We start from the raw sequence: 26,359 nt of genomic DNA, 5'->3' as shown, positions 1-26,359 counted from the left end.
TGATGTTAGGCTCAGAGAGGAAACGCAATGTGTTACAATGTCCCCTGCTTTAAAAAAAAAAAAAGAAAGAAAAGTATATTTATTTTTATTGAGAAGAAGAAACAGAAAACTGGGGAAGTTAAACAAATAGGGAGGGTTTTCTTTTACGGTTCATGAGGTCAGTTAATGATTAGTGAGACCCAAGTGGGTGTCTGGCATTCAAAACTGTGAGAGGCTGGGTTGTGCGATCTCTGTCTTTAGCGGTCAGCTTCACCCCAGCTCTGAAACTTACAGCTCAGCGATGCCCCCAGACCTCTGGGAGAGATGCCTCTGGTCGTGGGGGCTCCTTTTGTGGCTCAGTGTTGGAAGCACAGGTAAGTCAGGGGCTGGGGCCTTGGGTGGAACGTCTTTCAATCAATAATTCTATTTTTTCAAGCCATCTATTTATGTAGTGCTAACCTTTGGAAGGTCCCCTAAAAGCCCTCTCCTGAGGTGAATTTAAAAGAGGGAGAAAAAAAAAAAAAAAAAACCTTCAATCATAATGGGAATGGTGGCACTTTCTTAAGTCACAAAAACTGAACTTCCTCTAGTTGTTTTACTCATTTTTCTAAAATCTGCTTTCCTCCTTTTCACCTTGCACAAGCCAAGAAGAGTATAAGAAAATAAAATGCGATTAATTCCAAAGTGTGAGTCATTTTCACCCTATAAACCTCCACTGTTTCAAGATATATTTAATTTTAAAATTTAAAATTTCCAAACTAACAACAATTTTGTCACTGGGATTGTTAGAGATCCTTTCTAATCTTGCCGACGCAACTTGAGTTCCAGTTTGTCATCCCCTCCTGCATGACTGTGATAACTAGTCCTGTTAACCACAGACGACCAATGACTTTTAGCACAGTTTCCCTCAGATGCCATTTGCATTGTACCTTTCCCGGTGAAAACCCCACCCACCCTCTCCCTTGCTTAATATAGCAAATCTAAACTTTCTTATGGCATAGAGCATCTCTGGAGTGTAAAATCCCCTTCTCCGACCCAGTGGCGTCCCCCTCGGAAAGCTCCCTTCTCTCTGATCCCCCAATAGCAGACTGCTTTCCTGTCGCCTCCACAAGGCATGTAATTCGCATTCCCCAGCTTTAGAATGTGTCACTCCTTCTGCCTGTAGCTGCTCACACTACCTTTTAGCTCATGATTCATACCTGCCTTGCAACACGACAGGCCTCTGCGCACCCCTTCCCTGCATCAACGGGTGATGGGTGGTGCTGAAAAGGTGCTACTTAGCTTCACGTGTGCTGTCTCCTAACGCAGTCATCTATTTGCGTGTGTGCGTGCGTGCGTGCATGTGTGTGTGTGTGTGTGTGTAAAGTGACCATATATCTTGTTTTATGAAGCGGCTGTTTATACACTATATATTAGATCTAAAAGGATTTATAGCTTACACATTTTTGATAAATGTGAGAAAGACTGCCTTGCGAAAACGTTATAACTGTTGATTGGTATGTGAGCATGTCTGTATCCCCACCTCTCCACCAACACTTTGTATTAGCAAATGTTTCCCTTATTGTCAATCTCATAGGAAAAGTAGCATCACCGTGTTGTCTTAATTTGTACTTCTCATTATGATTGTGCTTCTGGTGTCTTATTTAAGCAAACTTCTCATACAAATAATCTTTCATATTTTCTTCCAAACTCTATGGGTTTAGATCAAGATCACAGGGACAAATCTTTTGATCATGGGGTTATTTTTTTTCCTATTCCCATGGGGTATTTTTTAATACGATGTTGAATTTCGTATGCCAACATTTATGTTTATTTTTATATTTATTATTTTGTATATTTGTTCATAAAGGAAATTTATCATTTTCTTTTTTGTATTGTCCTTCTCTGGTCTTGATAATAAGATAATTATAACCACATAAAACAAGTTTCTGTTCTACGAAACAGTTTTATATAAGATAAAGGGTATTTGTAATTTAGAGGTTTGTTGGCGTTCTCAAATAAAACCATCTGCCTCTAGTGTATTTTAGGGCCAGAGAAGACTCTTGATTACCAATTTGATTTTTTTTTTTTTTTGGTGCTAGTGGGTTTATTTGGATTTTTATTTCTTCTTGAGTCAGTTATAGGCAATTATGTTTTTCACTGCTTTTAAGTTTTACAATGCATTTGTCTGGGAATTTTTAAGAATATCCTTTATACTTAGTGTTCTGCAGTTTTACTATCATCTGCCTAGTATAGATTTATTTATTTATTTTTTATGTGGTTGCGCTGGGTCTTAGCTGTGGCAGGCAGGCTCCTTAGTTGCAGCTTGTGGGCTCCTTAGTTGTGGCTTGAGGGCTCCTTAGTTTAGATTTATTTATTTTTCATCTTGCTCATTACCCTGAGTATAACTTTTGATTAGAGAACTCATAACTTTTTTTAGTTATGGAAAATCTTAGCAATTACCTTTAAAAATATTGCTGCTTTGCCATTCTCTTCCTTTAGAGAACAGCGACTAGATAAATGTTGGAGCCTCTCCATCTATTGTCTATACTTTTAACTGCACTTTCATTTTAAAAAGCTTAACTTTTACTTCTCCTGTACTAGGCATTATTGTATTGATTCCATTTTTGTTTCAGCGACTTTCTTTTTCATTTCCATTTTCTAATTAGCACCTTATCATTTATGCCTGTTTTTATTTCATAATGTCTTATGCTCTGTCTTTATTTTGATCCTTGTATCTTCTCAGCATACTTATTTTAAAACTTTGTCAAAGATTTTAAAAATTTTATTTCACCTGGAATGAATTCATGATCCACTTATGGGCTTTATTGACTATCCTTGTAAACATTTGATTATATATTTGTTTGCAAGCTTTTTTTTAATTTATTTAATTTATTTATTATTTTATTGGCTGTGTTGGGTCTTTTTTTTTGCTGTGCGTGAGCTTTCTTTTTAGTTGCGGTGAGTGGGGGCTACTCTTTGTTGCGGTGCGAGGGCTCCTCATTGCCGTGGCTTCTCTTGTTGCAGAGCACGGGCTCTAGGCGCGTGGGCTTCAGTAGTTGCAGCATGTGGGCTCAACAGTTGTGGCTCACGGGCTCTAAAGCACAGGCTCAATAGTTGTGGCACACGGGCTTAGTTGCTCTGCAGCATGTGGGATCTTCCTGGAGCAGAGATCGAATCCGTGTCCCCTGCATTGGCAGGCGGATTCTCAACCACTGCGCCACCTAGGAAGCCCCTGTTTGCAAGCTTTCTTAAAAGTAAACTTGTTATTCAAGTACAACATACATACAGAAAAGTACACAGTTACTAATATACAGGTTAATGAATTTTCAGAATGACTTCACCTGTGTGAGCATCATCCAATGAAGAAATAAAACGTTAGCAGATTCTTAAAACCCATCTTATTCACTACTGCCCCAAAGATAACTCTTACTTGACTTCTAACACAGTAGATTCGTTTCATTTTAATTTTCAATGAGAAGTTTGTTTTCGGTCTCTCTGTCTTTGTGTCTCCCCACCCAAGCCCCCATCTCTGCCCTCTCTCCTCCAGAGAGGTGGGTGGTCTCAGCTTCTGTGAGTGAGGCCTTGTCTTTGCATCCTGTCTCCCTAAATAAAGCTGTAGCCCCAGTAAAAAGTCCATGGCTGTTTTTGTGAGTATTGTTTCTGTTTTTGGCTTCCTCTCCTGAGTCGGGGAGCCCCTCTCCACCACTGGCTACCACAGGTAGGTCTTCCACACCTGACGTGGAGCACTTCTGGACCTCTCTTAACCCACAAAGCTGAATTCTTACAACCACTCCCTTCTCCCAGACCTGGGATCCAGCACCATTTTGCATTTCTGATCTTGTTCTTGTTCATGGAGGTATTATTTTTACACTTGAGATTGTCTGTGTCTTTTTCTCTCTCTCTGTTGGGTATTCATCTACCACTACTCTTTGGTTGAAGTGGTGCTTGCAGGGAGCGGGTATCTGAGCAAGATGGACCGTGCCACGTTCCACAGGCTTGAATGATGGACCGTTTTTATCCCATCATCTGCCAATATTGGCAATTTTTTCTCGCCCTTTCAAACATTATAAATTTTACCATATTTTATTGTCTTGTTTTACTAGCTAGGACTAGAACTTCCCGTCCAATATTTAATAGAGGCACTGACAACAGACATTCTCATTTGTTCCAAGTTCTAAATGAAATGCTTCTAACATTTCACCAATAAGTATAATTGTTGCCATAGGCTTTTGGTAGATACCTTTCCTTTCTTATGTGAAGGAGTGTTGGGTATTGAATTTTACTGTGGTTTCTTTTTTCGCTATATTTCTTGAGTTGAGCATACATCGTGTTTTTTTTCTTGAGTTTGTTCACATGTGAATTACATTAATACATTTTCTAATGTTAAACCATCCTTTCATTTCTTGGATTAAATCCTGCTTGGTCATGATCTCTTTTTGGTTCTTGTTATTCTTAAAGGATTTGATATTTTATCTAGGGTTTTTATGTCTATATATAATAGTGAAACTCGCCTTTAGTTTTCCTTTCTCCTTTCCTTGCCCAGTTTTGACATTTTGTCTATTTCATAGAATGAGTTTGGGTTCTTTCTCCCCTTTTCTATTCTCTGGAACACTATGTGTAAGATAGGAATTGAAGAGTTGTTAGAATTTCTCTGTGAAATCTGTCCCAATAGAGTTTTTTGATGAATAGATTTAAAACTACTGTTTCAATTTCTTTATGCTACACTTTTACATTTGATTTTCTGTTTTTTCTTTCTTGACTAAGTTTTAGTAAGCTATATTTTTCTAGGGAATTACCAATTTTCTAGGAAAATATCTATTTTTCAACTGTTGAATGGGTATAAACGTGCTTTTTGTGGTTTAAAAAATCTACTGGGTTTACATCCCCTTTTAATTCTCTATATTGTTTATTTGTGACGTCCCTCTTTTTTTCTTACTCTGTCTTATCAAAAGTACATCTATTTTTTTAAAGTATATATAGTTTATTATTCTTTTCAAAGAACTACCTTTTGGTGTTTGTTGTTTGTGGCAGGTACTATTCTAGGCAGTAGAGTGAACAAACGGGATAAAAATCCCTTCCTTCTTTGAAAATATCTTCTAGTGTGGGGAAGTTAATAAACAATATGTTTAATAATAAACTGGTAAATTAAAAAACTTGACTAGGTGATGATTGCTATAAAAATAACTAGATCAGGGTAAAGAAGACTGAGAGAAAAGAGATGAGGCACATAGGCAGATTGCAATTTAAATAGGGGGTTAGAGGAAAGAAGATGACATTTGACAAGAAAAGACTTGAAGGAGGAGAGGGAATTAGCCACGTGGATATCTGGAGAAACACACTCTGGGGAGAAGGAACGGCCAGTGCACAGACCCTTAGGTGGGAACCTGTCTAGAGTGAGGAAGAGCTGGGAAGACAGTGGCTGGAACAGGGGGAGCAATAGTTGGACAGGAGAAGGGCTCCCCGAGGGGATGGTCTAAGATATTTAGGGCTTTCTTTCACTGTTGGGACTTTGGATTTTATTCTGAGTGAAATGCCTTGGTGGCTTTTGCACAGAGGTGTGACATGATTTGATTTACTTTTCTACTCCTGTGTTGCAAATAGACTAAAAGGGGCCAAGAATGAAAGCAGGGAAAGCATTGCAGGCTACATAAATCTGAGAGACGATGGTGGCTTAGACCAAAGACGTCCCAGTGCAGGTAGTGAGGATGGTTTAATTCTGAATATTTTGTTCTGAGGATTTACTCATCATTTGTATGGTGGTGGGAGAAAGCGAAGTGTCAAAGATCTCTCCAGGAAGGTCGGCCTGAGCAAGGGCATGGACCGAGTTGCTACTGCTGCCGTGCACATTCATCGTTTTCTTTAATTTCAACTACTTCCTTTATGTTTCTTTCCCTACATTTTATTTGGAGTTGCTGTATGATTCTTTTTCAACTTTCTTCTTTTTTTAAATTAATTAATTAATTATTTATTTGGCTGTGTCGGGTCTTGTTGCAGCATCTTCGTTGCAGCACATGGGATCTCGCGGTCTCCATGGCATGCCAGCTTAGTTGCCCCTCAGCATGTGGGATCTTAGTTCCCTGACCAGGGATCAAACCCCTGTCCCCTGCATTGGGAGGTGGATTCTTAACCACTGGACCACCAGGGAAGTCCCTCATATTCAGCTTTCTGAGTTACAAGATTAATTTACCTAAACTGTATCTTTCCCCATTTCCCCCTGATATTTACATTTAATGTTATAGATATCAGCCTAGTACTGTTTTAGCTACTTTAACTCAAGTTGTGATATTATGTTGGTTTTATTGTCATTTCATTTTTAATATTCTCCAGTCTCTGTTGTGATTATTCTTTACCTCATTCATTACTTAAAAGGGAATTTTGAAATCTCCAAATGTACCTTTAATAATTCTTGTTATTGATTTCTGATTTTATTACATCTTATTTAGATAACGTTGTCTGGAATTGATTCTGTGTTGTTTGTTGGGCCTTGCTCTGTGACATACTGTGTTTATTCAAAAAGACTTAATTCTCTGGTCGATGGATGCAAACTTCCCTACATGACCAACAGAGCAAATGTATTCATATATGTGGTTCAAGTTTCATGCTCAGGCAAGTCTTTTCATCTCTTCTTCAAAACGCTGGGGAAGGCAGACGAGGTGGTCAAGTCAGGCATCGTCCTCCCTTGTGTCCCACAGGAGCTCAAGTTGCTGCAGGCTAAGGAGCCCAGGGGCTTGCACCGTCATAGGGGGCGTCATCGCAGGGGTGTCCAAGACCTGGTTGCTCAGAAGGGAGATGGAAGGGGCCTCGGGGACCTGGTCTGGGGCTCAGATGCAGAGGTGAGGAAACCGCTGTCAACACTCTCTAAGGGTGTGGTTCCCACAGTCTGCTCACGGTACCACAGCCCAGTGCATACCAGATCCACTTGCTTGTTTGTACGCGTGCTCCCCTGAAGGCAGAGAACCATTCCAGAAACCTGAAATAGCCATCTTCCTCATGAAGAGGTCTGCACAAATGTTTGTAATCCGGACCGCTCCTCTGATTCTGCACATGGCTTTGTTCCATGGCAGGCGAGTGAAGTAGCTGCTGACAGCACCAGGATCGGGGCCCTGTGCAGTAGTCAGTGGGGCCCCTGCTGCTCCTGCCGGTCTCTTTCTGTAAGATGAGCTGGGCATCAGGTGCCCCCCTCTTTACCGCAGGCATGGGGGGTGGGCTGGTGGCTATTGAAGAGAGGCCAGGTTTTCAGCTCCCTGGGAAGCAGGAGTTTCGTGCTGTCATTTCGGTTCAGTATCGTAGAAGTCCCTTCAGTGACCTGGACCATAATACATGCTGTTTAAACGTACCTGTTGGAAGGCCCTGTAGAATACATACAGCTAGCTCATTAAGGATCTCCTCTACCAGGTGGCTGGGCAGCCGTGTGCTGGGTTCTTGAGTGGCTCTGGGCTATTCATAAGGACAAGAAGTAATGAGGCTGGAGTGGGCAGTTTGAAACCCGTGGGGATGGGGTGATCAGATCAGAATAAGCCTAGTCCCCAGGGCAACTGCTCATTTCATAGACCAGGATTCTTTTCAGAAGACTGTATTATTTAGCTGTAACAAAGTGCCAGAGATTCGGTGGCTCAAACAACCAACGTTTATCATCTCACAGTTCTGGAGGCTGGAAGTCTGAGATTAAGGTGGCCGTAAGGTTTGTGCCTTCTGAGCGCTTGAGTGACAGAGCCATTCCAGGCCTCTCTCTTTGGCTTGTAGATGGTTGTCTCCTCCATGTGTCTTCACATCATCTTTCTTTTCTGTGACCAGATTGCCTCTTCTTATAAGGACACCAGTCATATTGGATAAGTTTCCACCCTAATGACTTTATTTCAAAGTAATTACTTCTTTAGGGACCCTATCTCCAAATACAGTCACATTCTGAGCTATTAGGTGTTACTGCTTCAACACATGAATTTATTGGGGGGGGGAGTGCGGGGGGCACTCAGTTTAGCCCATGACAAGATCCATTTCACCATGGCCTTTACTCTTCTCTAGTTGCGCTATAGTCATATTCCTCTCTGGCATTTTATCTTTCTTTATACTTGAAAAATATTTACAGATTTTGGTTACAGAAGTGATGCCTTTAATAAGTGAGTCTGATTATTACACTTGGTGATTTACGATGAATGCCTGGAAGCCCCTGTTTCTTTCTTCCTTTCAAGAACACCTTTCTTCCTTTTAAGAACAGATGAGGGTCTTCCTAGGTGGTGCAGTGGTAAAGAATCCGCCTGCCATTGCAGGGGCCACAGGTTCAATCCCTGCTCCAGGAAGATCCCACATGCCGCGGAGCAACGAAGCCTGTGCGCCACAACTATTGAGCCTGCACTATAGAGCCCGTGAGCCACAACTATGGAGCCGATGTGCTGCAACTACTGAAGCCCACACACCTAGAGCCCGTGCTCTGCAACAAGAGCAGCCACGGCAATGAGGAGCCCTTGCACCACAATGAAGAGTATCCCCCACTCACCGCAACTAAAGAAAGCCCGCACACAGCAAAAAAGACCCAACACAGCCAATAAAATAAAATAAAATAATTAATTAAAAAATATATATATACCAGGTTTCCTTAAAAAAAAAAAAGAACAGATGACCTCAATGTGAATGTTTCTTGGTTTTTTATTTGTTTGTTTGTTTGTTTTTTCCTCTAGGAGATGTACCTCCTACCCCACTGACAAAGTGTGCTGACTTCCAGAATGCTAATCTTCTCCGAGGCACCAATCTCAAAGTCCAGTTTCTCCTCTTCACCCCTTTGGATCCTAGCTGTGGGCAGCTCGTGGAAGAAAGTAGTGACATCCAGAACTCTGGGTTCAATGCCACTCTAGGAACCAAGCTAGTTATCCATGGATTCAGGTGGGAGCCAACCAACCAATAGGATCACCTGAGCTAAGAACTAGAAAGTGACTGTAATGCCATAGGAAGGTAGTGGGGAGCAAAAGGAGAAATGGATTTACTGCCCGTCACAGGTTTCACTGCTGACTCTGAAGATGTCTCATAGCAGAGGGAACACACACGGTGCTGTTCTTTCTTGTTGGTCACATACATTACTCCTCTGCTAAGTCTCATCTACACACTCTCAAACAGTAAATACGTGTGACCCTGGACAAGTCGCTTTAGCCCACAGAGCCTTGGTTTCCATATCTGAATAAAAGGGAGGTTGTAGAGAAGGTCTAAGCAATCCTTTCCACCCTGAAGTGTGGGTTGCATGATTCATATCAGCCAATGAGGTCATAGGCTTTGTGCAATCGCTCAGGGGTAACATCGTGGCATTTTTAATCCAGTGTTTTATTTCCTCTTCTTCACTTCTTCCTGGGTTTCATGACCTAAGAAACTTCCACTTCCATCATTCCCAGGGATTAGTGTGTCTCAGGCGCTACACACTTCTTCAATTTCTTTGAGGCCCTGTAGGCCAAATTTTGCTGTAATATATAGTCTCTGAGTCCCAATTCAGTCACCATCCTTCCTCCCACCATCTTCTCTCCAAAGCCCACTGAGAACGCCAGAAACAGAAAAAAGTTGCCGGGGGACTTTCCTGGTGGTGCAGTGGTTAAGAATCTGTCTGCCAATGCAGGGGTCACGGGTTCGATCCCTGGTCTGGGAAGATCCCACATGCCATGGAGCAACGAAGCCTGTGTGCCACAACTACTGAGCCCATGTGCCCTAGAGCCCACATGCTGCAACTACTGAGCCCACGAGCCACATCTAGGGTCCAAGTGCTGCAACTATTGAAGCTCGTGTGCCTAGAGCCCGTGCTCCGCAACAAGGGAAGCCCCCACTCGCCACAACTAGAAAAAGCCCGTGCGCAACAACAAAGACCCAACACAGCCAAAACTAAATTAAAAAAAAAAAGTTGCTGGGAGGAGAGAGGGAGGGAACATGGTGAAACAGCACACGGAGCAGCTGGAGCTGGGAGTGCCTGAGGAGGAGGTGGGCAGTGAGGCACTGCCCAGGGGTCATCGTTTCCACACCTCTGGGTTCTCTCTGCCTCTCAAGTCCCTGACTCCAGAGTCCCAGCCACATCCTCCCTTAGGCATCCCTTCTCACTCTTGTGCCAAAGTCTCTCCTCTAGCAAATCCTGCATTCAGCCACCATCCAAGGCTGAGTGTGTCCCCTCAGCCCAGAGACAGCTAGCGGAGCTGGAGAGCTCAGCGGCCTCACCATTTTGTCTGATCCCAGATGCCCCAAAGCCACATTGCCTGGCATACACCCAGTCCGGTCTCCTCTGTCCACATGAGCGAGCTCTGGGCCATTGAGAAAACTTCTTTCTCATTCCCAATCTCTTGGGAAAGCTTTCTGAAATTTTTCCTATTCTTCTTTTCCTAGAAAAGTCCTATTATACTCTAAGTTCCAGAAAGATAAGGACTATGTCTTATTTTTCTTTATTTCTTACAAAGCACCTAGCATACTGCCTGGCCCATTTGTTGAATGAAGGAAAGGGTGAATGAATGAACAAGTAAATGAAAACATCCTCAAGGAAAGTCCCTGTATTACAGAATGAGAATTAAGATTGCAAATCTTAACTCTAATACACAAAGCTGTCTTTTCTTTCTCATGAGTAACGGGAGCAGGGTCAGTGCATGTGGTCTGTGTGGTTTATGTATCGCACAAAGGTACCTGACTGAGGGCCGGTGGGGCTGAACTCTGACCTGAGCTCCTAGCCCTGGCCCGAGGCTACATCCACCTGGAACAAAGGTACCCGTTTATAATGTACACACAGTCTCCACACATGCAGGCAGGAGCCCTGCTAAAGTTTCGGATTATGTCCTCCTTATGCTCAAAGTGCTGTAGGATTTAGTCCCCATAACCCACCCCACCCCGACTTGTGATTTTTTTCTCTGGGTTTGTTCTGTTTATAGAAATGTCATTGTAATTTCCATGACAATGGGTACTAGCTGGGGAGATGACTTTCCTATCCTTTCTTGGCCGCACCTCTAGGGCTTTAGGAAGAAAGCCTTCCTGGATTGATAAATTCATTGGCGCCCTTCTGCGGGCCGAAGATGCTAACGTGATCGCTGTGGACTGGGTTTACGGCTCTACGGGTGTCTACTTCTCAGCCGTGGAAAATGTGATTAAGCTGGGACTCGAGATCTCTCGTTTCCTCAGGAAACTCCTGGTAGGTGTGGAAGAGCTTAGGGTGAGTTCTGGCTGCTCATGGGGGAGCAAGGGGTCAGAAAGAAAGAAATGACACGTGAAGAGGAGCTTTAGGGTGGAAGCAGAGCCACCCAGTAGTCTGTGGGTCTTTGGTTCAAATCTCAACGTCGCTGCTTACAGTGCTGGCCTCGGGCAGGTTTTGAACCTCTCTGAGCCTCCCGCTGCTCCTCTATAAAACATGTCCCTGCGTGTTACATCGGGGACACCGATGGCTGGCTCTTCTAGGCCCTCAAGGGGAAGTGGCCATGGTCACGCCTCACGTACCGTGGGCACCAAAGGGAAAGTGAGTGGGTGGTCAAGGTAGGGAGCCCAGGGAGAGCACGAGTGATTAATAGGGTGAGATGCTACGCTTTTTCCCCAAAGCCTGCATGGCTGGTGTGTCGTGCCCAAGACCCTCCACTTCTGATGCCTCCGGAGAAAGCGTCACCCCTGTCAGGCCACGGGGCTGCTGTGGCCCAAATGTAACTCACTGTGAATGCCCGTTGCAGGTGCTGGGTGTGTCAGAGTCCTCAATCCACATCATTGGTGTCAGCCTGGGGGCCCACGTGGGGGGCATGGTAGGACATTTCTACAAAGGCCAGCTGGGACGGATCACAGGTAACAAGCATCCTGCCTCTCTAGGGCAGGCAGAGCGAAGTGCTGGGCTTTTGTTCTTATGATCAAGTCAACGCCCACCCCTAAAATTTACTTACAGTGGCCCTTTTGTATAAAACGTGCTGTTATTACATGGTCTCTGATGTCAGTATTAGAGGCCATGTATTGCTTTCTGAGCCTCAGTCTCTACAACTGTAAAATGGGTTCTTGTCCCACTAGGGAAATCACCTTGTTAAATACTTGCAAAGTGCTGGGAAGTTTATGCTTCAGGAGCTGCCCTCAATCAAGAAGGGACCAGAGCTCTGTAGTAAATGCCCTGGCTTCCTGGCACTCGAGTGGGACAATTCTGAGTCGTGTTCTACAGAAGCCTTCTGAGGGACCCCAGTGGGATGAGAGCTAAAGTGATCATCTATTCGTTCAAATTTTCTTTCGTTCTCTGACTCATGTTTCCACTCCCTCACTACGCTGTCTGTAATTTTCTCCCAAATAAGCTACTTGTACTTTAAATCCTTGTCTCATGGTCTGCTTTTCGGGACGAATGGGGAAAGGGATAGACGCTTAGGCCTGGGGAGAGCGACACTTACTTCACTCTGTTGTTGTAAGGACTGGAACGTGTGAACCTGCACAGCACAAGGCCTGGCACCCAGGAACTACTCAGTTACAGCCGTTGTAATCACTACCTCCTGAGGATTAGTGTTACTGACACCCACCCTGGCCACGTGGTTGGTGTTAGCAGGCATATTGCAGAGCCAGAGAAACGGGGCCATTGCGAGGTTAGAGACAACCGTGTCGAGTTTCCTGGGAAAGGTGGTCCTGAGCTTGTTCTCTCACCCTTGGGACCTTGTTGGGGTCTCTGATCTGAACCGGAAGGGTTGCCCGTGTAGGTGTGTGGTGGGTCCGTGAGGGTTCCTGTGGCTGACACGAGAGAGCCCCTGACATGTCTGTCCTTGCAGGCCTGGACCCTGCTGGACCAGAGTACACCAGAGCCAGCCTGGAGGAGCGCCTGGACCCTGGGGACGCCCTCTTTGTGGAAGCCATCCACACAGACACGGACAGTGAGCTGGGGGAGCGGGGGCTGGAGGGAGCGCGGGGCAGAGGCCGGGAGGCTGACATTTATCTGTGTGGCCCTGGGAGGAGCCGCTTCCCCTCTGAGCTTCTGTTGAAGTCAGGAGTTTACCAGCATGATCTTGAAAGTCTCTTCCAGCTCTGTCATTCTCTGAAGACTGAGATGAATGATTTTATTTTTACCCAGCAGCAGAAAGGAGGATTCTTATTTGCGGACCAAAACCATTTGGTCCTGAGTCTCACTCTGATTCAACACGAAGCCTCATCTGAGGTAGAGCTCGGAGGGTGCTTCTGTCTGGCAGACGCGTGGGAAAGTCATGCTGCTTTTTCAGAGTGAGCATACCTGGCCCGTGGAAATTGGGGCATTCCACTCCTGGGGCAGGTGCTCAGACATGTCAGGATTTCCCTCCTCCCCAGAGGATGAGGCCAGTCCTCAGTCTAGTGAAGAATGAGAACTGCCCCCTCCAGGAATGACAGGCGCAGGCAAGAGCCCCCAACTCTGAAACCACCATGACCAGATTACGCTCTTCTGACCAGCAGGCACTCCTCCTCATTTCTACTCCATGTCAAATGCTCACAGAGTCTGGTGCCAGGCCCTGTGCTCAGTTTGTTGGGTACAAGAAGAAATTACATCTGTCTCTGGCCAGAAGAGTTTGCAGTTCAACTGAGAGATGGCCATGTCTCATTCCATTTGGCTAGAAGCCTTCTTCTGGCACCCAAGACTCACAGATGAGTGATTCTGGAAGAAACTCACACAGTCATATTATTCAACCCTCTTTCCTACCTCCACATCACAGATAGGAAATCAAAGCCCATAGCCCTCTGCTTAGCCACTAAGTTAATGAACCACGGCAGTAAACAAGGGTAACCCTTTATATTCCTAAATTTGCTGAATAGGTGACTCATTGGTCCCTATTTACCTGGGCTAGTTCTCCCAGTCCCCTTCAAGGTTGGAGCCACTCTTAATGTGATTAAAAAAAAAAAAGTCATTCCATGTATTCCATCAGTCTTTATGACCTACGTAGCAGGCACTGAGAACACCGCAGTGCACAAGGCACCAGATAGGATCCCTGCCCACATGGAACTTACAGGCTAACGGGGCAAGCATTCGTTCACTGATTTGTTCAATAAAGAAGTATTTGGCACTAACGTGTGCCAGGTACTGCGCTGGTGTTGGGGATAGAGCAGGAGAAAGGCGGGTAAAGGCCCTGCCATGTGGAGCTTACATACAAGTGAGTGTCAAGATGCATCCTCCCTGGGATTGTGATAATGAGGGATATGGGAGAAGCGTGACTTGGCAGGAGGTGCGGGGTCTGCTTCAGGTGCGGTTATTGAGGAAGATCTGTCCACGGAGGTGATATCTGCGGTGAGACTGTGGGTGAAAGTGAGCCAGCACTGGAAAGATCTGGGAGAAGAACATTCTAGGTGGAGAGGACAGCCCAAAACGAAAGCCTCATTGTGGGTGAGGGCAGGAAGGAGAACCACGTGGTTAGAGCGCAGTGAGTGATGTGTGGGGAAAAGGGAGCAGGACCAGGCTGGACGTGGCAGGGAGTTGAAATTTTACCCTGTGATCAGTGAGAACAGGGTGGTGATTTGGATTTCCTTGAAAGATTACTCTGGCCGCTGGGCAGAGAGCGGACTGCCGTTCACTGGAAGGCTCACTGGAAGGTGTTTGCTGTGGTGGCCTGGGCGAAGGGGACAACAGTGGCTCGGGCAGAGGTGGTGGCAGTAGAGACAGAGAGAAGTAGGAAGATTCAAAATATATTTTGGAGGTAGAGCTGACCCCACAGATGATGGGCAAGGATGACTTCCAGGTCATCACTTAACCCCTGGATAGATGATGTTAGGCAAATAATACACACTCATTTGCTTACAACTGTGGTGGATAATATGAAGGAGACAATCAGGGTCTTTTGCAGCTGAACCTGACTTGAGTCTGAGGGGTCAGATCTGGTCAGAATGCTGAGATATGGGCTGCAGCCTCTCAAACTCATCTCTTTGTAGCCAGATTATATTTCTGCTCAGTCATGAAGCACAAAAATATGTGGGAGACTGGAAATGTGGTCCCCCCACACAATCTGAACAATCACTTGAAGCAAAATAGAAACTATCTAACAAGGAAATTTACCGAACTTATAACATTTACTGATTCATAAAAACTCAGGTTAAGGGATATTTTTCTTGATTTTATTAGGCAAACATGAGTATCTTCTTGTGAGTTTAGCTTCCTTTCAGCATGGTAGAAGCCCTTTCGAAGACCATCTGAGGGCTGGTTCTGTAGTCTCCCCTCACTTAGGAATGACGTGGGCACCCACTCAGCGCAGAGATGGGGTGGGCCCCCAGGGTCAGACCTCAGGCTCTGCTGCCGGCGGACCCTGCTATGGGATCTGGAAAATAGGGCCCTGCACTAAGAGGGTAACGGGGTCCTGCCTCCTTGCAGATTTGGGGATTCGGATTCCTGTTGGACACGTGGACTACTTTGTCAACGGAGGCCAAGACCAACCCGGCTGTCCCACCTTCATTCACGCAGGTCAGAAAGCCAGAGAGAGTTGGTGTTGGGCTGCCCCAGAAACTGGAATTGACCAACGGGCTTGGTGTTGAGTCAGCCATTGTGGGCCACAGGGGGTCTTCCTTGCAGTGTCCTTCACTGTGTCCCATCACGCTGACTCAGCACTTATTAAGTGGATGTGTTTGGGTCCCAGGAATTCTAGCGGAGGAGTGCCTGAAATTAAAAGCCTGCTCCCTATGTAGGCTCTCTCCCCACTTCTTAGGCCCAGTCGTGGTCTAACATCACTCAAGCCAGTAACTGTCTTCTTCCTGGGCCCCACTTTGTGGCAGAGTCCACACTAGCTACATCCTCTGCAGAGTCTCGCTGTGGCAAAAGCAGACTGACATGCCCAAAGCAAGCTAGCTGAAGGACCGATTCAGTGCATGACCATTTCCCCAGACTAACTAAATGTAAGTTCTCCAAAATTGCCTTCAAGATAATCTTCTTGAACGCATTCAATGAATACACATTTCTTCTCTTCTAAATGTATTCTTCTGGAATGTTCTTTCTGGATATAGTCATTGAATATGTTCTTAGCATAATTTTAAATAATTTTAAATTTATCAGAAGCTAAGCATTAAGGGTTGTGTAGTCTTCTTAAATTCTTTTTATGAACATAGCCAACCTATCAACATTTCGTATGGGAATTTTCTTTTGATTTCTGATTACTATGTTTTTCACCTTTTTCCTGCTTTCCCAAAATTTTAACATTTTAAGGATTCGTTTGACAATTGTATTGAGTAACCACGAATCCAAACTTACCAAATTTACTGATTTTCCAAAAACATATTTCTTTTAACAATTCATACATGTTTCAGCAGTTCTGATCGGATGCGTTGGTTTGATTTTAATGGCTTTTGATCATTTTTTTGACATTTTCATTGGCCACTTTTTTTTTCTTCATAACACAATTTGTGAAGGGTGTAGTTTGTGTCTCCCAGCTCCCTGCTGTAGCTACAAGGAGGTTGGCCATAGACAGTGTCCCAACTGTGGGGGAAAGGAAAGTCAACACACAGCTCAGACTTGGTTCTGGTCCCAGAGAGGGGGTCCCAAGGGGAAGGAAGGGTCTGAAGACCCTAAACCCGGGAGTTATGGCTCACTATAGACCTCTTAGCCCCGGCACATTCACTCAGTGTGAGTTATTACAAGCTTTAAAACAGTCAACAGCAAGAACAAGAAAACCAAGTGTTTGGCAAATTCAGCGTATCGGTCCTTTGGTGAGGCGAACCCCGGCACGCGGGCTTTCATAGACAGACCAGGAACTGCTGCTGGCTCCCTCGACTGTCTCATTGCTGGGCTGGGTATGCCGAGGCTGTAAAAAACTGGTTGTGTGGGTGATGCTGAAGAAGGTAAACATGTGCAGACAGAGATCCGTTGGGAGAGGTAGCGCATACGCCAACTCTTCGTGCGCTCCTGTTTTCTGGAAGAGAGTTTGCGTGAGCGTGGAAGAATGGGTCTCTAAGGAAGCAATTTCCTTGGTAAATCAAGCTTAGTTATCCAGGAAAATCAAAAAGAAAATCGAGAGTGTAGTAACCGTGTTCATTAATGTTTTAAAAATGTGGCTCGGGGGACATCCCGTGTATTTATAGCCTGTTGGACTATAAAATTCAAGTTACAGTAAGCAGCATGGAGGGAGTTTCCATTCGTCTTGAACTGAAACCTTGGTTGTGTGTGTGTTTTTTTCCCTGTTCAGGCTATAGTTATCTGATCTGTGATCACATGAGGGCTGTGCACCTCTACATCAGCGCCCTGGAGAATTCCTGTCCATTGACAGCCTTTCCTTGTACCAGCTACAAGGCCTTCCTCGCCGGACACTGTCTGGATTGTTTCAATCCCTTTCTGCTTTCCTGTCCAAGGATGGGTAAATGCTACTCTTTTGACAATTTGGGGAAAGTTCAAGTCTTGTTATCTCTTTAAGTCCTGATCGCCTACAGTCGAGAAGTCTATCCAAGCGGCGTAAAGAAAATTTAAGCAATGAGTCATTCAGCCTGTTCTCACTAGGAGGGTGGCATTTGGTTCTTTGTGTCCCACCCCTCACCCTCTGTACTGCTGCCTGATGCCACGCTTGCTCCGCACACACCTTTCCGGCACACACAGGCCCTGGCCTGCAAGCCCAGCCTCCGGGGGCTCTCCAGAAGCATCAGTATAGTCCAGAACCCCTGCCCGCACTCTCAGACCTGATGCTCACCATGGGCCAGCCATTCTCCAATTCCTAATAGGCTCTAAATCAAAGTGTTGTGGGGGAAGCCCCGAGACTGGTACACATTGCCCGCCTTACAGGCGTGAGGCCACATGCCTGCTGGAGGGGTTCCTAATTGCTGATTGACCTGGGCACACGCCCGGATGATCCTGGCCAGCCTGGAGAGAAGGGCTCAGGAAGGCTGAGGGAGCCGGCCTCAACTCGCCCTGTGCAGATCGTTGCTGTGGATATCCTGGAGTCATCCAGCGTGAAGGGATCCAGGAAAAACTCCTGGGGAGTGGAAACGGTTCCTCCCCCTCCCTCCCTCTCCCACTTCCCACTCCCGGCTGCCACTCAGCACTGCAGCCGCTGGCCATAGCTTATATGAATGAAGTGAATGTCAGGTTTCCCATTATAAAGCAAATCAGCGTTACTTCCTACTCTTCGGGCACATGTCCCTGTTTCCCGCAGTTGTGACGGACCAGATGGTGTAACTACCATTTCACACTGTCTGCCCAGTCTCCTCTCTCACTAGACTTTCCCTTTCTCCCAAACACCCCAGGGATGCTCACTACACATGCTGCCAAGAGTATTTCATGCTCCCTCACCCCACGTCCCTTTGCCCAGACGGAACTTTCTGCTTGGAATGCCCTCCTCCGACTTGTCAACCACTATTCATCAGCCCAAGCACTTCCCTGTGCGCCCGTGCCCGGGATACAAATGCCATTAAAACAACTGTCATATAGCTTGTTTTGCAAGTTGGAGACATCACGTCACATTTCGTATAAATACCTCCTGGGAACGGGCCAGATAATCTGCAGTATGTATTTGCTGTCTACCCGTGTGTTTATCCCCATCTGGACGGAGCTGCTTGTACCCCAGGACGCACCGCAGGGCGCGGCGTATCAGGAGTGCACGGTGGCGTCGTCTGTAGAGTGAATGGATACGTGAATTAATCAGTACGTGGCTGGGTGCCATGGAGCCCTGAAAGGGCCCCCTCAGGGCTCTGCTGTCCTTGCTTCTTTATTTCCAGGGCTGGTGGAACACGGTGGTGTCAAGATAGAGCCACTCCCCAGGGAAGTGAGGGTCTACCTCCTGACCACGCCAGCGGCTCCGTATTGTGGTGAGTGGGGGGAGATGCGCTGCTCGGCTCTGCTGCTGTGCTGCCCAGGGAGTCCTGGGCTCCGTCTTGGACTCTGTCCAGCCCGGCGGGGTAGCCAAAGTGGGAGGCGAAGAACTGGGGACAAAACTGTCATGGGAAGGGAGAGGCGGGGGGCAGCGGCCACTGGTCTGAGAACCAAAGCTTTGCAGAGCGAGCCCCAACCATTGCCCTGTGATGAGAAACACTCCCGTCTCAGCTCCCAAAGGCTCGCACTGACAGAGGGAAGGGAAGTATTACTTACTGCATCCCAGTCCCTGTGCTGCTGATCGCCTGGGTACCGTGAATTTTATTTTATCCTCACAATTGTTTCTTTGAAACAGGTCCTGTCATTGTCCCCATTTTCCACATAAGTGTATACAGGCTCAGAACGGTTAAAAACATTTGCCCCTGATCACACAGCTGGTAAACGGAGACGCTGAGATTCAAATACAGGTTTGGGGACCACAGAGCCTGAGCTCCGGGCTCTGTCTCACACTTCGCCAGGCCCTCTAGCGCCGGGAAGGTATGGCCACAAAGATCCCTCCACCAACCAACCAGACACCGGCTGATCAGCAGCTCAGCATTAGGATGGTCGTGGTTTCCCAGCCAAACCAGCACGCTTTTTCCCACTGTTTCGTATTTGTTGTGAGACCCCCTCCTCACGCTCCTCGACGCATGGCTGTGTCTGTTCAGAAACCTCCGCGGGGCCTGCATGCTCGGAGCCTTCCATTCTGAGCGTCCGAGCTGGGCCCCTCCTCTCCTGGGTGGGCTACGGGTCACCCCCCTGGCGGCCCATCGGGCACTCCCGCTCTCACCCACTCCCAGGCCACCGTGGCCCTGAGCTCCCGCTGCTCAGCACGCTGGGCCTGCAGTCACCCTTGGCCTCTACCAGGCAGGCAGCAGTGTGGACAGAGAATCTCCTCCCCAAAATCATTTTTCTAACAATATTACTCTTCTCTTGTAGAGCAAGGTTTCACGCAAAGTCTTTCCTCTCCATCACCTCATTTAATCTTCATCACGTTCTGTGAGGTGATGCTGGGGCTCATTGATCATAGATGAAGGAACTGAGGCACAGAGAGGTCTGGTGACTTAGGCAGGCAACACAGCTAGTAAGCTGCAGGGCCTGGCCTTGGATCCAGTTCCCCGGGGAAAACCGTCCAGGGCTGCTGTGCTGTTTCCCATGTCATCACCCTGAGCGGGTTGGATTTCCCTACCAGTCCCCACCCACCCAAGCCCTCCTAGGGCTTCCAGGGTGATCAGAGAAGAGAGAAGCAGAACCTCAGGAAACTAACTTAATCAGTGATACCTGTTGGTAAAGGAAGAACCGATATAATATATCAAAGTCAGCACAGAGGATTAAATTCCTAAAGCTATGTGAGTTAGCCTTTTTTCCCACATTGCACATATCCGCTCCAGTGCAGTCCTTGCCCATCAGCACAACAACCTGCACCCACAGTAAACAATCAAGAAAGAGAGACAGAAGGGACGTGGCAGCTGATGTCTCCCTTTGTGGAGGGGAGGCGCGCCGTCCTCGCTTGCCTTCTCGTGGGTTCTTGGCAGTGAGTCCTGTTACTAACCCCAGAGGGACCACGTCAGTCCTCCAACTGAGTGCTGAGTCCACCCAAATCCACTTAGTCTCTCCTCCCAATATTCATCCATCAACCATGACAAACGAAGAAGTACAGGTAGGGCAGGGCTCTAGCTACGTCCCAACCACCGGCAGAGTCTGTGAAAGTGCTCGGCGACCAAAGTCACTGCAAGGTGCCACCAGATGGGCGTACCCCTTAATGAAGAAAGGACGGGGTGTCGGAGAAGCTGTAATCCTTCTTAGCCTGGCTTGCCAGAGGGACAGCAGGTCCTGGGGTATCACCGTGAACCAGGCTGCTCACCCAGTCTGTGTTGACAGTACCAGCTTTGAAAGCCCCAGTGTCTGTGCTGCCCCGGAAGGTGGAGATGCCACACAGGCACCCAGCCACCATGGGGAGGGCAACAGTCATCTCCTGCACACACAGTGGGTCCCCTGACACTGTGTGTATGGTGAGGGGGGAGGGGCGTTGCTATATTTTATGAGTTAGCTATTTAGTATAAGATAGACCCTTTTTGGCTCTTTCAAAATCACATCATCAGGATAATGCCACCAAAGAGAGAAGAGTGGCATCTTCTAGGATTACAAGTAATAATAAAAACTGTCGCATATTGAATGATTCCTAGGCTCAGGCACTGTCTAAAGATGTTATATGTATTAACTCATTTAATTCTCATTCAGACCTGTGGGGTATCTATTTTTTATTATCCCAATTTACTTGAGGAAGCTGAGAACCTGCAACGACAGGTAATTTGCTCCAGGTCACACGGCTGCTAAGAGCTAGAGCGAGATTCCTAACTGCCCAGCTGCTCTCCGGGACTTTTTGTGCATTGCCACTGACCTCTGGCCCAGTTGTCTGCTCTGCTTTGGTTTCCTAGTGCATCACAGCCTCGTGGAGTTTTACTTGGAGGAGCTGAGAAACAAGGACACCTGCATCAAGGTCACCTTCCTTAGCAGCAATGTCACCACCTCAGCCAAGATCACCATGTACGTACGTGCCCCGCATGGATGGCCTCTCCCTGCCACTTATGTACAGGCATGTATATCCCAAGACAGGCACCGTGTCATCACTGATGAGTGGGTGGAGCCAACTGAGCTGGGGACGGAGGTGAGGGTTGCAGCTACCACAGATGGACCGACCCACAGACACATGCCGGGCAACTGTCCCAGGTTCAGGATCAGTACTGGGTCCAAGCAGAGTGTATCCAGACAACAGCAGACGAGCGGGCAGGCAGCAGTAATGGAATGTCCCAACAGAGTGAAAATGTGGGAATCGGATTCCTGGTAGCAAACAGCAGCAGGAATCCAGGCAGGGGGCTTTAGGGTTGTCAGCGAGTAGGAGGGCCTCAGCCATCGGCCCAGGGAGGGCTGGCCAGAGCCTGGGAAGCACCCACTGCTGGGTGGAGGGATGGGGGGGGAGGGACAGGGGAGCAGTCCTAGGTGGGTTACTAGAGCAGACTCTCAGGCAGAGGGTCAGTTAGCAAGTGAGTGCAAGGTGAGGGCCAGCAGGGTTGATGCTGAGTGGTGCCAGTCCCTGGAACTGGGGCTGATTTCCTCCCTTTGTTGGGGCACACTTGGGCCTGGCAGCTGGTGGGACCAGGCTTGACGTGAGCGGGCAGAGAGCCTCAGTGGTGGGGAGCCGCAAGCCTGGCAGCAAACAGGAACGCAGCAGCAGTGGTGCATGTTTCTTTAAAATGCCATTGGAAGGTTACTCACAAGCCAGCAGAAGACAGACTAAATCGCTCTCCCAGTCAGGGTTCTGTCTGGAAACCAGAGCCCAAGCCAGGCAGCCCAGTTGCAGGAATTTAACACAAGGAGCTAATTGCAGATGTGTTGGGAGAACTGAAAACCCAAAAGGAGGATGCGGAGGCAATGCAGAGATCAGCAACAGGAGTCACTCCCACCCCAGAACTAGAGGGACAAAGCCAGCTGGTGTTGGTAGAACAGGGAATGGGATGGGGGAAGGGCAGAATGATTGGCAGGAGCTGGAGGCAGGGAGGAAATGCAGCCCCTCCAAATCACTGCCTGAGGCAGTCTCCCACCTGTGCCGGGGAGCCCGAGGGGGATGGATGGAACACAGACAGGGCTGTGACTGGTGCCCCTACCTAGAAAGGCACACTTGTCAGCAGTGGCGAGAGCTATGAGAACAAATAAGAGGGAGCCTGACCAGGTGTGAAGAAAGGATGTTGGAGGGGAGATCTAAAGAATTTGAGGGATCCTCTCCCCGAGACCAGGGGTTGGTGAGATATGACACTGGGAGCAGACAGACAGCGGTGGGATCAGGTGTCGCGAGAGGAGGCCGGAGGGGCTAGTCAGGGCCAGCCCATGCCACATCTGGAGGGACAGGGTGGGGATTTGCGGTTTTATCCTGAGAGCAGTTTGGAGAGCTGCTAGGAAATTTTGAACAGGAGAGTGACAGGATCAGATCTGGCTTTGGAAACATTTCTCAGGCTGCAGGGACGGACATTAACTGCGCTGTCAGGGGAAGACAAGTCTCTAAGTTTCTGCTGGGAGGAGCGCAGGTTTGGGCTCCTGAACAGTCTGCCAGCAGGCAGGGCTCCACCTCGCCCAGGCCACACAGCACAGGCTAGCAGGCAGTCAGGACCCTCACACACATCTGGGGGTGCCCGCGTGAGCCTTACAGATTATAGCTGAGTAGTTTTCATTAGGTCAGTTCAAGGTCATGTTACTTCTACCAGGATATTTTTATCCCTTCGCCAGCGCACTGGTAGCTGAGCCAATCCTGGCGGGAATCGTGACAACATCACCCAGCTCTGGCTGCTGGGTGGAATCACCTGGAGAGCTTTAAAGAACACTAACAGCAAGCCCCACCCCACACCAGCAGCACTAGGCAGATCTCCGGGCATGGCTTCAACCACTTTTAGAAGCTCCCTGAGTGATTGCAGTGGACACCCACACATTCCTTCTTTCTCCCCAAAGGGACTGGCATTACTGTTTTGAGGAAGGCTAGCAGAACATGGTTACCTGCAATTCCTTGGTTCTTGTTTCCTCTTGCAGAACAGAAATTGAAAAGAAGGGAGGGGGGTTTCTATAACTTTGTGAAACCCCAAGATTTCCTTCCAATTAGAAAATTTACCCCGGCCAAGTCCCCAGGCCACTCACTCACAGTGTCCTTTACAGCCTTTCTAGTTTGCAAGCTCTCCATCTAAGAAGCCTCTTAAAGTGAATAATCATCTTATTTTTTCCTCTGAAATATTTCAAAACAGTTTTGAAATCTAAAAAAAGGAAAGAAAAGAAAAGAGAGAGAGAAAGAAGAAAGAAAGAAAAAAAGAAAGAAAGAAAGAAAGAAAGAAAGAAAGAAAGAAAGAAAGAAAGAAAGAAAAGGAACAGTTTTAAACAGTTTTACGGGATCTTCCTCAAAAGGACAAAAGAAACTATATGACTAAGGCTGGGTTAGAAAGTACACAAAGAAGACATTTCATCAGTATGCAGAGGCCAGAAAGGAAAGGGAAACCGTGCTCAGCTTAGACAACATGCAGTGCTGCACGCGGAGGGGAAAGCAGCACCCTCCAGGCTCGCCCTCTTTCTCGCGGTCCCTCTTTCTGAACCCAGAGGGGACTGGAACGGGCCAGAGCAGGCCTTAGACCTAGGGCGGTGTGACTCCAAAGCCACAGCTGGGAGGAGACCACACCTGTACTCTGTCTGGTTTCAAGGCCTGTTGTTTGTTCGTGTCCGACCATACTTTTATACTCAGGCTAAAATAGAGTAATCCTCACACAAAATTCTTGGAACCGAGCATCCTAGAAGAGGCCTCTCCTTCCGGGTAGATGGAACTGAAAGTGAAGGTCTTCCCTAATCGAAATTCAGATCTTCACTAACGAGGACACTTTTCCAGATGTGAACATCGAAGGGCTACGGTTTTGCTGCAGGGTCCACTTATTTACTTCCAAAAAGCAAAACCTGTCTTCTGCATCACGTTCAAAGCTGTGGGGGTGTGGGCCGAGGGGCTGGTGAGGGCGATGCGGAGGACCGTGGCGCCCACCCTCCAGGCGGTCACTCACCGGGCCACCCGCAGAGCCCCTAGGAGCCAAGGGGAGGAGAGGCTGAACGTGCGGCAACAAGTTACTTTCTCTTTCTCTTACAGACCTAGACAGCAACGCCTGGGGAAAGCAGTCATAGCTCACCCCAGCCCTCCGTGCGAGATAAACCAGGTGACACTCAAGTTTCAGGTTCCCCACCGGGTTTGGAAAAAAGACCTGACTACCATTTTCGGGAAGTTCTGCACCGCTCCTTTGCCCGTCAATGACAAGTAAGCCCCACATCCACCCTACCCCAGACATACCTGACCTTGGATGTGATACTTGTTGAGGTGCAGTCTCATCACGGGATGCAGAGGTGACAAAGACCCAGGGTTTTCCTAAAACTCCTGCATAGCCATCTTGGCTTGGGGTGCTAAGAAGCCAAAGAAGGTGGACTTTAATTCCCCATTCCCACTTTAATATAAGAAACTCCACTTTCTGAGAGAGAGAGATATATATGTATGTATATTATATAGTATATGTTATATGATTATATATACATACATAACCTATATATAATTTATGTATTTATATATCTGTTTCATGTACCTGTCCTACGTAGTTTCTCTGTAAGATTTTATTGGAACAAAGATTGCTCATTGCATATTTCCTCTTCTTTAGCCTCCACTGGTCACAGCCATGGGTGTGGATCCAGAATCCCCACCCCCCGCACCCCGCCTCTAGCAGGCATTTAGAGTACACCTGGCCCTCGGAGGACAGGCGTGGGCTCCTGCAGTAATCCAGGAGTAATCGTCCCATAGGCCACGGTAGACTTATTTCTCACCTGACGTCAGGGAAACACAGAGCCCGTGACTCTGAACCCTCTCTTCCAACCAACCAGGAACCGGCCCTGAACACACCCCCTCTTGCTGCTCTTCTCTTGCAGTAAAAAGATGGTCTGCTTACCTGAGCGAGTGTACTTACAAGCAAGTGAGACCGTTTCCCATGACCTGAAAGTAACCTGTATGTAAGGTCAGGATACATCTCCCTGGATTGGGGGTGGGGGGTCAACGTATTCCAAACCATTCCTGCTAAGAAAGAAGGCAGAGCGCTTGGCTATTTTCCCCTTAGTTAGCCACCTTAGAGAGGAGAGAGCGAGCTCATTTTACAGAGCTTTATCTCCACTGTCAATTTCAAGAGGCTTACAAAGATACCATTTCAACTCTCCTATTCATACTTAACCTCAATTGCCCTGTATCCTTGGACATCTGTACCTAGGGTTCAATAGAAACATATACAGGAAAAAGGCTTTTTTTCCCCCCCCAAAAAAACTCCATGGAATATCTGAATCATTTAATTGTTTTATTGGAATGGAATTCTGTTATGTACAAAAAATATGATTTACAGTCTGTGGGATTGGAGAACACAGGAGCTGCTGAATTCTCTGTATTAAAATAACAATTGAGGGACTTCCCTGGTGGTCCAGTGGTTAAGAATCCACCTTCTAATGCAAGGGATGTGGGTTCAGTCCCTGGTCAGGGAGCTAAGATCCCACACACCACGGAGCAACTAAGCCTGCACACTGCAACTACTGAGCCTGTGAGCCACAACTAGAGAGAAGCCAGCGCGCCGCCAGGAAGATCCCGTGTGTTACAACTAAAACCTGATGCAGCCAAATAAATAAATAAATATTTTTAAAAAATAGCAACTGAAAAGAAGTGCTTGGTCTAAGAGAGGGGATGCAGGGTGGGGAGGAAGACGGTGCCACTCACCGTCCCTTACCCTTGCCGTCTCTGGACATCTGGACCCTTTGGGGGATCAGAGAGATCTTTGGGGAATGTGGGTGGATTTTCTTTGGGTCAGTGTTTCCCAAACTTTGATCTTTATAAATAACCTTGTATCAAGCCACAGTCCAGCAAGAAACAGATGGTATGCTCCAATTGCATAATTTGAGAATTTAATAAAGAACTATTTATAAAGTTGTTGGTAGGAAGTGAGGAAACCACAAGGGACAGGGCAGTTCCCTGGGGCTGGGGGCAGTGGGAACTGCTACCGTCCTATGTCTGAGGAGGCCAGAGGAAGGAGCGCCAGAGTCTGGAGACAGTGAGGTCTGTGGGACCTTTGGTCAAGG

The 26,359-nt window shown here is 47.2% G+C and overlaps 1 protein-coding gene across 2 annotated transcripts; it reads left to right on the top strand.

Moving 5' to 3' along the window:
- Positions 1 to 220: 220 nt before the first annotated feature.
- Positions 221 to 26,058, top strand: PLA1A (phospholipase A1 member A). 2 transcript variants are annotated; one of them, XM_057696559.1, is made up of 12 exons: positions 221 to 353; positions 8,637 to 8,838; positions 10,921 to 11,098; positions 11,625 to 11,733; positions 12,684 to 12,785; positions 15,236 to 15,325; positions 17,037 to 17,204; positions 18,556 to 18,645; positions 21,127 to 21,235; positions 24,354 to 24,518; positions 25,175 to 25,260; positions 25,757 to 26,058. In XM_057696559.1, exons 1-11 carry the CDS (start codon positions 281 to 283, stop codon positions 25,257 to 25,259), a joined length of 1,371 nt encoding a protein of 456 aa, XP_057552542.1. In that variant the 5' UTR covers positions 221 to 280; the 3' UTR covers position 25,260; positions 25,757 to 26,058. The 2 variants fall into 2 exon arrangements, with proteins under 2 accessions (XP_057552542.1, XP_057552541.1); XM_057696558.1 differs by having other exon boundaries at positions 25,175 to 26,058.
- The last annotated feature ends 301 nt before the right edge of the window (positions 26,059 to 26,359 follow it).

The sequence above is a fragment of the Hippopotamus amphibius genome, chromosome 10 (genome assembly GCF_030028045.1).
Source record: "Hippopotamus amphibius kiboko isolate mHipAmp2 chromosome 10, mHipAmp2.hap2, whole genome shotgun sequence".
In the NCBI taxonomy this organism is placed as follows: Eukaryota; Metazoa; Chordata; class Mammalia; order Artiodactyla; family Hippopotamidae; genus Hippopotamus; species Hippopotamus amphibius.
Note: the sequence above shows the minus strand (reverse complement) of the source record. Positions and strands in the feature narration are given on the sequence as shown.

Excerpts from the sequence above, each read along its gene's own strand:
- PLA1A (XM_057696559.1), top strand. The coding sequence starts at position 281 with ATGCCCCCAGACCTCTGGGAGAGATGCCTCTGGTCGTGGGGGCTCCTT. Across the intron at positions 11,099-11,624 it reads GTTTCCTCAGGAAACTCCTG|GTGCTGGGTGTGTCAGAGTC; the intron begins GTAGGTGTGGAA and ends TGCCCGTTGCAG. Across the intron at positions 24,519-25,174 it reads CCTTTGCCCGTCAATGACAA|TAAAAAGATGGTCTGCTTAC; the intron begins GTAAGCCCCACA and ends CTTCTCTTGCAG.